The sequence below is a fragment of the Selaginella moellendorffii genome, unplaced genomic scaffold, assembly GCF_000143415.4.
Source record: "Selaginella moellendorffii unplaced genomic scaffold, v1.0 SELMOscaffold_40, whole genome shotgun sequence".
NCBI classification, from domain to species: domain Eukaryota; kingdom Viridiplantae; phylum Streptophyta; class Lycopodiopsida; order Selaginellales; family Selaginellaceae; genus Selaginella; species Selaginella moellendorffii.
This window is the reverse complement of record NW_003314301.1, coordinates 1,509,581-1,519,534: the sequence shown is the minus strand read 5'-3', so window position 1 is coordinate 1,519,534 and position 9,954 is coordinate 1,509,581. Positions and strand designations below refer to the sequence as shown.

At 43.1% G+C, this 9,954-nt stretch overlaps 3 protein-coding genes across 3 annotated transcripts; 1 reads left to right on the top strand and 2 right to left on the bottom strand.

Moving 5' to 3' along the window:
• Positions 1 to 4,280: 4,280 nt before the first annotated feature.
• Positions 4,281 to 7,093, bottom strand: LOC9634112 (dolichyl-diphosphooligosaccharide--protein glycosyltransferase subunit STT3B). Its single transcript, XM_002979194.2, has 6 exons — positions 5,951 to 7,093; positions 5,370 to 5,888; positions 4,848 to 5,302; positions 4,660 to 4,782; positions 4,544 to 4,603; positions 4,281 to 4,475 (listed from the first exon to the last, which is right to left on the bottom strand). The coding sequence occupies exons 1-6, from the start codon at positions 6,893 to 6,895 to the stop codon at positions 4,346 to 4,348; spliced, it is 2,232 nt and encodes a 743-aa protein (XP_002979240.1). The 5' UTR covers positions 6,896 to 7,093; the 3' UTR covers positions 4,281 to 4,345.
• On the bottom strand, positions 6,991 to 8,485 carry LOC112349601 (F-box protein At3g12350-like). The gene is made up of 2 exons (XM_024684300.1): positions 7,477 to 8,485; positions 6,991 to 7,409 (listed from the first exon to the last, which is right to left on the bottom strand). Exons 1-2 carry the CDS (start codon positions 8,473 to 8,475, stop codon positions 7,161 to 7,163), a joined length of 1,248 nt encoding a protein of 415 aa, XP_024540068.1. The 5' UTR covers positions 8,476 to 8,485; the 3' UTR covers positions 6,991 to 7,160.
• A 416-nt stretch (positions 8,486 to 8,901) lies between these two features.
• LOC9634111 (lachrymatory-factor synthase) lies at positions 8,902 to 9,748 on the top strand. The gene has a single exon (XM_002979334.2). The coding sequence runs from the start codon at positions 9,098 to 9,100 to the stop codon at positions 9,575 to 9,577; it is 480 nt and encodes a 159-aa protein (XP_002979380.2). The 5' UTR covers positions 8,902 to 9,097; the 3' UTR covers positions 9,578 to 9,748.
• Positions 9,749 to 9,954: the final 206 nt, after the last annotated feature.

The following is a 9,954-nucleotide window of genomic DNA, read 5'->3' as shown; positions in this document are numbered from 1 at the left end:
ATTGTTTGGTGTCTCAAAATGGACAATAATATTTGCCTCATTCAATAGAAAGAATCCTGTTGGTTTTGAAGACAGATAAACGGCAATCTTTTCTGGGGACTCTATAGCAAACTTGACCATAGACCCTTCATCCAAATTATAAATTTTATCCACCATTTTATCATGCACTATAACTCTATATTCCATCATATCATTTGATATAATAGAACCAGTTATTGTAGCTGATTTACGAGGGATGGAACACCTTTTACACTTTGCACAAACAACAAAACTATCTTCTCTCTGCTCTAACATTGTGAAAGAGCAAAATGAGCAAAAACTTTCAGCTTGAGTGAGGCTCTGTTGGTTGTCAGGGATGAAATATCCACTAATCTGTATAATTGGAAGTTAGAGTTGAAAGTAGATGTAAACAATTTACATTACCTTGTCTTTAGAAGTGAGACCACGGTGTGTTTTATAAACTTCATTGAGCCTCTGAATTTCGTTTGAATCAACTAGTGGCAAAAATAAAGTACTTCCAAGTGTTGCTAAATCACCTGATACACTCATGCTTTTCATAATATTAAAAAATAAAAACTTTGGCATATATCCAACATACAAATCTGCTACAATATGATGATATTGCTCTTCATGCTCCAGGTGCATATAGAGCTATGAAAATATCTTAGAAATAGAAAATTAAATAGGAAAAAACATTACGATAGTAACGTCCAAAGGATTATCAAAAGAAGCAATCTTTTTTTTAGGAAAAACACCAATGTTGATTACAACAGCATGTCTAGCTTGTGGATAAATTCTAGTAGCCATTAAAGATGATATAGAAGCTCCTCTAGTTGGTTGTAATCTTAATTTAACATCAAAATCATCTATAATTTGAATGATAGAAGAATCTGTAATATAAAGAACTTTTTCTGAAGTTCCATGGTGGTAAACTGGGTTTTTCTGTCGTTCAACCCATCTGCAGTGAGAGAATTATAATCTTGTTAATTTTTTTAAAAAAAATTACAAACCTTGTAAGTGAGAAACATTTACCAACCATAAATTTATTATATAATCGTGCACACATGGATGAATCGTCATATTAAAGTTTGCAAGCCATGCATATCTGTACAATCCATTATATAAGTTAAGTATTTTGCACTTCGCAAAGTGTTCTTTGCAAGATGAACTTTATAAGTTCCATACCTAGGCAAAAAGCAAATCAAAACTACAGAAAAAAAACGATTTCAAAACCATACGTAGATAAAACCTTCAGCTCAAGAATTTTGGTTGAATTTGCTTTTTCAAAGACAAGTGATGCAATAGTGGCTTTTAGGATGGTCAACTTTGTCCTCTTTGCTTGTGAAACTACAAAACCAAAGAGAAATAAATCAAGAAATACTAAGGAATAAAGAGAAAAACTAAACCTTCATAAGAATTTGTTTCTGTAGACAAATCCTCAGTGTGACGACTGAACAATATCCATAGCACAATCCAAATCTGACATATCTATGTGATTGATTAAACAAAATTACCTCTAGTTAATTTATACTAGTAAAAAGATTCAAAAATAAGCTAGACTTCACTTTGAAGAATCGAAAACAAAAAAGAATAAAACTTTGAGCTAAAAATTAAAATCTGTCAACTTGCCAAACTTAGGGTTATGGTAGACAATAAACCAATTCGGCAGGTGACAAATCTTCTGAACCTTTTCAACCTTTTCGTGCACTGACTCTCCTCATTTGTAAACATCCTTGCTAGATACTTCTCATCATCGACCAAGCTGAAGCTAGAAGCAGCCTGACTTTACTCCTCAACTGCTACAATCTCCCTCCATCGGTCACTTTAGAAAAGAGGAATGAATAGGAATAGAAAGATTGTCCTCCACTGATCGTTGTTTTCTACACTGCCCACTCACATAATAGGGAGCCATACAGAGGAAGATCTATGCTCCATCCATAGATGCATTCCAGGTTGATTGATTGATTCTGGGCAATCAATCAGTACTGCCATAGTGGGTTTCTGATCTTGGATTGTGGCTCTCAGCTCAAACCTCCAGGGAGAGCCAATTCTCAATCAATTCACTAGTCCAAATATAATTTTCTTGACGCTTCCCAGGGACAAGAGCAATCCATTGGAGCCAGTGGACAATGCAGTGGCCAGGAATGATGATAGCATCATGATTGATCTCGAGGGGGCACTACTCAAATCCTTGAGCTGGTTTCAATGCTTCATGCTTGTCACAATTGAGGCTAGGAGGCCTCTATGAGCGCTCCTCCTATTTTTCATTCTTCCCTTCATGTGGATCACTGGCTGCTTCGTCCATCCAGTCTTGGCTCCAGATTCTCTGCTTCTGGATTGAGGGCCTTGGCAGTGGAACTTTGAGAGCTCCCTTGCAATTGCCATTATGGACATAGAGCCCAACCAATGCACTTTACATTACACAGTTTCTTTGGCTCATGCTCCAAAAACCATGTATGCTCATGATGATACAAAGTGGTTAGAAAAGTTTATAAATTATAAACATTTTTATAAATTATAAATATAAAATTAATCTAAATGAATAACCACCATTGGATGATAGAATATCCAAGTATATTCTAAGTATATTCATTACCATCCCAGTCCTCCTACAGGTTTGCTTAAGCAAACCAAAAATTCTCCACATATTAAAATCTTATTAGTTTAAATAATATTTAATACTGTATTATATAAACTGTCATATTTCACTTCTATTCATCATGAAGAAATAAGCATTTATATTTTAATTTTTTAATCTCAATACAACCACTTAAAATTATATATAAGTTTTTGTTTCAAATAATATTTATTCTTTATTTTTAAAAATAAATTAAATTTTTTTATATTATTATTTATTCTAATACTAATATTTAAATTATAAATGATGAAATTAGGGAAGAATCAGAAGGAAAAATTCCTCTAAATATTTATCTATCTACACCAAAATCGCTAACTGTTGATTACAGTTTTCTAAAATAAATGAAAAATATAAGTGATCAATATGTTTAAAAGATGTTTTTGTTATGGACCTTTATCACTGGGCTAGCTTCAAAATATGGTTTTGACAAAATTGTAAACACTATAAAATATTTAAATTATAATTCTTTATTGCAAAAGTAATTATTCCAATCTGTGAACTTTTATTTTAAATATATATTTTAAAGATGATAAGCATGTTAAAATATATTAAAACTAGGTTGTATGGTTATTTATTTAAAAACATTTACAGAATAAATTCTCTTTTAAAAGCTTTTAAGAATGAATATTCTTTTCTTTGCTTTGTGTAATATAAAAATGTTTCAATACTTCTTGTTTTTAGATTTATATGAGTTATGGCTAATTAAAATATGACTTTGCATGTACTCAAAATGTTAAATCAAATTACTTGGATCATGTTTTGTTAAAATAAAATTATTTTATTTAAATATGATGTATAAATTAAATAGTAATTATTTTACTGGATTTGAATTTAGTCTTTTTAAAACTTTTAAATAACATTAAACACTACTTAAACATAAACAATTAGAAACAATTAAATAATATAAATCCCCAAAAAACATATTCATTATTGTAGAACTTATAGCACTAGATTCTGGAAAGTTAATGATATCATTATGTTCTTTATTGGCCAAATATTTTGTCTTGATGTATTTGAGATGATTTAGTTGTTTATGCATTTAACCCTTGAAACGATTTAAGTTTTGCAAATAAAAACTTAAACAAGGTTGGGGATCCCAAATCCAACAAGAAGCAAAATTTAATCATAATTTGTCCCCATAAAACTAAACTCTCTCAATTATAAAATATTAACTATTATCCATCTCATGTGGTCGTGGGTAGGAGCCCCACAGACGGTGTGGCTGGAGCTATGACTTTGGGTTATTTATATCTTAAGACTCTGCATCTAAAACTCCAGATCTTGTATCCTAGTCCTTCCAAATCTCCTAGTAGATGTTGAAGGAAAACCACTGTAGATCCAAGTCCATCTGGTTTAGAAGGATTTTAATAACTTACATGCTACGATGTGTTCTTCAGTCATTCTTTCCTCGATTTCCTTATGCACACAAGAAATGAAAGCAAATCAATTGCAAAGGAATCGAGAAAGGCTGTGAAGATCTGCTCAGACCTTGGAAAGAGTGCCAGGCTACCATCTTCCCAAAGTGGATGAATGGACGTCTTAGTTGAGCGCGGCCCTCTCCAAATCTACAAAAACGTAAGATGGACCAAACATTTAGAAGGAAGTTCTGTCAAAAAAACCCAAGTTGTTTGATTGTACTCAATACGAAAAGAGAGTTAGAAACTTGATTTGCAAAAGTCTTTGGCTGCGATTACAAAAATTGGTTGTTTACTTCCTGTTTGCAGGGGGCTTGAGCTTGTAAATGCGAACAATCCAATTTGACGTTGTAAATGCTTCATCCAGGTACTCCAGCTCGAAATCCTTTTTGCCAATTACAGTTCCCCGAGCACGATCCCACCTATAAATAAAAAAAAAAACAACGATGCATCAAAAACTGGAAACCGAGAGGCAGCGATGATATCGTACCCCGGAGGCTTGCCATACTCTGTAGATACTTCGCCAAATCTATAGTAGCATAACTTGTACCTGGGGAAACACAGAAACACGATAGAGATTGGAAAACAATCTTAGAAATTGCTTACATCAAACACTCTAGCATCTTTGGAGCCGCGGCTGCATCGATCCGGTATTCTCCATTGTTGAGATAATCGGACTCCTTGATGACGGGAAATACGCCACCTCCAATCCGAACCATCCACAAGAATCTGTCCCAGTTTGAGCTCTCGTCAGCAGTTAAAGAAGAAACAAACCCAGAAGATCAACTGCTTACTTGTTTATGTCGTCCGAGGAATAGCCAGTGACACCACCGAATACTACCAGAACGTAATCCACATCCAAGGACCGCATGATCTCGTAAGCTTCATCCTCGTAGGACGACATTGCTCGTCCTACAGTAGCAATGTGTGTGTTGTTCCACGTATTGTTGTCCACTATAACCGTCCTGTTTCCCATCGCGGTGATCTGATACCCATAATCCCACCAAGACATGACCTTCGCGTCTGGAGGAGTGTTGTGCTGAAGCCAGAAGTAAGCCTCACGGAAGTCATCGAAGATAACTCGGTCTCCGTTGCTTTGCCGGGCAGCGAGAACTATGGAGGGTGAAGAATAAGCCTCGGAAGTCACCCAAGTACAGTGCAAAGCATAGCTCGTCAGGAGATAAAGAGCTCCGGCGAGGACGACAATGCAGGCTTCCCTTTGGAACGGAATCGACTGGTCCGATCCACCCTGTAGAAGCCATACAAGACATTAAACAAAGGCGAGAACAAGTAAGAAAAGAGCAAAAGCTACTTACCTTTGATTTGTCTTTGCCTTGTCTTTCAGGAACTTTACCCACAGGTTTCTCACGTAGAAGACCACATACGTTCTTCAAAGTCGAGGACACCGCGATAGCTCCGATGAGGCATACCGCCGGCGTTGCGACGAGGATCAGCCGAACCATAACCCCGGCAAAGTATAAGCTTGTCAGACCATAGATCATGATAAATATGGTGGCATCCGTCGGTCGTCGGAAGCAGAAGAAAAGCCCCGCCGGGAACAAAAAGAGGAGGAGGTGGTAGTCGAACATAAACGATGACCACGCTGTCGGCTGGTGCTCAGAGACCGAGGCGATAATCGGTATGTGATCCTTGGCATAAGTTGGATCCAGCAACGAGTAAAACCTGCCTGTCCACGGAGAAATATAACCCGTTGCCATTCCCACACCCAGTGCCAGTGCGCCGGCACCTCCGGTGACAATCACAGCGATCTTGAGGAACGCTTGGAAGAGCTTGGGCTCGACCATGCTCTTCACCCAGTTCACTAGATAAAACACCTGCAAGCAAGGAAAGCAAAGGTCTTAGCTCGTTTTCCACAGCAAAGAACGATTTGTAGTACCTGCATGAGGAAAAAAACTCCCATTGCGGCCATGTGTTCCCCGGACTGGACATGCTGAAAGCCGACGAAGCGAATTTGCATCGCCAAGAGCATGCCCAGGACGTACAGCGTGTTGTAAGCGACATAGAGCCGCAACGAGTACCTCCCAGTGACGAGCAAAACCAGCACGTAGATCGGCAGCAAGTTGATGATAAAGATATATCCTCCCCAGGCCGACACCATGTAGAAGTACGCAAACGCCGAGGCCACGGCCCAAGCCAGCGATCCCGTGTTCACAGCCTTGACGAACAGATAGAACGTAAGCAGCAACGCAAAGATGGCCACCCCCTCGTTGTCGTAAGACCCGGCCACCGATCTCGAGATATATCCCGGACAGATTGCTAGAAACGCTGCCGCCACCAATCCAGTCCCTGGATCCTTGAGCTCTTTCCCAAAGAAGTACCCGACCATGGCTGTGTTTGAGGCGAAGAAAGGCGCGGTGAGCACGCAAACGTCCCGGATATGAACGGCGAAACTTAGAAGCCTCAGCGTCCAGTAGAGTAGCGCGGCAGTGACCATGAGCCCCGGATACAAAGTCCCACCGATGATCCTGCCCAGAGGATACCAGCTCTCATAGTCGAACCAGTTCCAAAACTCGTAGAATCCTTTCTGCGTGAGATAGAGTGTGGTCCTGTAGTTGAAGTATGGATCGAATTCGTGGATCACGCTCTCGTAGCGAAGTACGCTGAAGAGCCGCGTCGCGAATGCCAGGACGTAGATGAGTAGCAGCGCGCTGACCCGGATCAGGAGCTCCTGCTGCTTCGTCTTGAGCCGGAATCGACGAGCCTGCGTGATGAGATCGTCGATTGAGCGCTTGGCGCGGCGAAATATCCCCTGATCGTCGTCCGGCGATGCGGAAATCTTGGATGCCTGGCCATTGCCGGCCTTGCTGCTGCTGCGCTCCATCTCCAGAGACAATGCTGTAGATTTTCTGGCGAGACTCTAGAATCCGATACACATCTAGTCGGAGATCTCAAATTCTACCTGCCGGATCGATCTACGCATGCATCGCCACTGCCTCGGATAGATCACAAAACCCCACGCCGCGGAGAAAAACCCTAAGAGGCCGCCATAGCTACCTAGGCCTAGGGTTTGTAAGTCCGCCTAAGCGCGATAAATCGAGTGTACAAAACTAGAGGGATCGCGGGTTCGAGATCTCTCCCCGGGACTCTCAGCTGACAACGTCCAGTAAGTTCCCGGACGAGGCGAGCGGTCTAAAATCGGTGGAGAGATTCGTGTCCGGCAAACGCAATCGAAATGCCATTGTCTCGAGATCAATCTGCTGGAAATTTCTGGCCGAGAGATTCATCCACGAAGATCGAATTGACGAGGACTCGCCAACTTGCCTGGAGGTGATCGCGCCTCGATCGTCGTCGTAGGAGACGAGCAAGAAATCCAAAGCTTCGCATCGACACAACCCCTGGAAGAGGATAAAAAAAAAAAAAACCTTTGAGCGATCTAGAGAAAGAAAGAGAGATCTTGATTACCTTCCACAATCCTTGGAATGGCCTCGATTTCGTTGGAGAGGATTCCACCACCTTGACAAAATGCAATTGCTCCAGCCACCATAGCCTTCCTCGGCTCTCGGCTCGCTCCTTGTCTCTCTTCCACTGCTTCCTGGCCGCTCTATCGCTTCCGGGGCTCGTCACTTTGCTCGTGAGGAAGCGATACATCTCGAAAGGAAAGCTCCCGGGAGGACTCTTGCCATAGCTCCTCGTCGTGATCTCCAAGTTCTCGCTGAATCCAAACGAGGCACTCGCCACCGCCTCGGCCAGGGAGATCTTCATCCTCGCTACTTGCCTCTGGCAATTCAGCTCCTCCAAGACGATGTGATTCTTCCCGGCAAAGTGGACGTCGACGAGAACCAGCCCGAGTCGAGATAAATCCTCCACATCCCACTCGGAGTCCATCCCCGCGAAGAGATCGCCAATCTTTTCGCTGCTGGAAGAGCCATGATCATCCCTGGAGCTACCTGGATGATCCTTCGGTGCGTGACAACTGCAGCAGCCACAATCCCGATCCAGCGCTGGATTCATGACGCAAATCTCCTTCCCATTCGCGGCAGCTCCCAGCCACAGAAATGGAATTCTTCGCACTTGATAGCTTCCCCTGCTCGCTGGAACGATCCGAAACCCATGAATCGAGTTCTTGCGCCACTCAAATCCCAGAATCTGCGACCTATTCCCATTGACACCCCGCCAGAAGCCAATCAAGCTCCCCCATTTCGCCAGGAGCTTGTACAAACCTCTGTAGCGCATAAACCCTAGCTCGCCATCGTCGCCCAGCACGCTCCTGCTCCAATCCCTCAAGCTCGTGAATCCGGCCCAGCGCCGGTGGCAGAGCGCGAGCCAGAGATCCGTATCGTCGCGGCAGAGGCGCTGCAATCGCCGGCACACGGCGGCGCAGCTCGCAATGTCGCGCGGAGAGAGGAAGGAGAAGATCGCGCACAGGACACCGTCGTCTGCCTGGTCGAGGAATCCCTGCATTGGATCCCGCAAAAATGGACGAACCCTAAAATCCTGGAATTCTCATAGAATATCCTTCCGCCGAATATGCCATTATAAAATATGCGAAGTTCCAATGCCAAGAAAAGGTGCTTGATGTTTTTTGGCCTAATTTAGCCCTGTAAACCTAAAGAACTGTTTGCTCATGTGCCATGATTTACCGTGCGAGTAAGAAGTCGGACTCCTTTGGATTCCATTCCAGTAAGGCCAAAGGGCTTTTTGTCAAGAGCCATATACGATCGAGTTTTTCCATAGTGCTTCAAAGTTGCTTGAGTAGTTGTCACAAACACGGGACTGAGAAAATGCCCCTCCAAAGATTCGCGCGCCGTGAATCGCGCCACACCCGGTTTAAAAACAAATTTCCCCTGGCCACATCGCGGCCGTCCACGTGTATGAGTTCTGAAACTCCCTAAACTTGGGCTTCGCTAGATCTCAGAGGGGAGGGGTCGATGAATCGATCATCCATCGACTATTTAATTCTTTTCACTCCCGCAAAGCTCCTCCCAAGCTCCTCATTAGAGCTCTGCGTTTTCCTTCTCTCAAGCGCTCGCTCGCTCTCTCGCTCTCTCTCTCTTTCTCTCTCTGTGGAGTTTTTGTAAGAATCATGTCTTCTTCAAGCTCTCGTTACAAGTGGCGCGGCAGCACTCGCAAGGTCGTCTCCGCTCCAATCGAGCGCCTGTGGGCCGTCGCTTCCGACTACTGCAATCTCCACCAGTGGATCCCAGCCCTCCATGTCTGCCGCTGGATCGCGGGCGATCACCCCCGCGCGCCCGGCAGCGTCCGCTACGTCGAGGGCTCGTCCACCGGATGCGACGGTCGCAAATCGTGGGCCAAGGAGAAGCTCCTGACCATGGACGAATCCAGCCACACCATCTCCTATGCGCTGATAGAGTCCAACCTGGGAATGGAGGACTACGTCGCCACCATGAGAGTTTTGGGAGGGCCGGACGGGCATAACACCGTGGAGTGGTCGTTTGAGCTGAGCCCCATGGAGGGAGCGTCCCAGGAAAAGGTTATCGGCCGCCTCACGAGTGTTCTATTCACCTACATTGGCTATCTCGAGGCTGCCGCGCGATCTTACTAATCAACGTGAGCTCCCAAAATGTTACAAAGATAATATCATGCTGGATATTGATCGATCGATATCCTTGCTACTATAGTATAGAAGGAGCTGGAGTCAATAATTGTCGGGTGGATTTTCCCCTGGATGACCTTTCAAAGTGAGAATTGGAATTTTTGAGAGGGCAATCCAACATACGATAGTGTAACCACGAGTTTCATGCTTCACCACTATGTGTTGTGGGTGCGAACAACACTAACAACATACTGATGTAGTGGACATTCCAGCAGATGTCACCAACATTAATGGGTACTAGAAATAAAGATACACAGCCATATAAAAATTCCAAAGTTGCTTAAACTTTCAGTATACTAAAATTATATTGCACACCTAACTGAGCA

Bases quoted from the DNA above. Each gene is read 5' to 3' on its own strand.
- LOC9634112 (XM_002979194.2), bottom strand. From the start codon at position 6,895: ATGGAGCGCAGCAGCAGCAAGGCCGGCAATGGCCAGGCATCCAAGATT. The intron at 5,889-5,950 runs GTACTACAAATC...CCTTGCTTGCAG, and splicing joins GAGTTTTTTTCCTCATGCAG to GTGTTTTATCTAGTGAACTG. The intron at 4,476-4,543 runs GTACGATATCAT...TTTTATTTATAG, and splicing joins GAGTATGGCAAGCCTCCGGG to GTGGGATCGTGCTCGGGGAA.
- LOC112349601 (XM_024684300.1), bottom strand. From the start codon at position 8,475: ATGCAGGGATTCCTCGACCAGGCAGACGACGGTGTCCTGTGCGCGATC. The intron at 7,410-7,476 runs GTAATCAAGATC...ATCCTCTTCCAG, and splicing joins CATTCCAAGGATTGTGGAAG to GGGTTGTGTCGATGCGAAGC.
- LOC9634111 (XM_002979334.2), top strand. From the start codon at position 9,098: ATGTCTTCTTCAAGCTCTCGTTACAAGTGGCGCGGCAGCACTCGCAAG.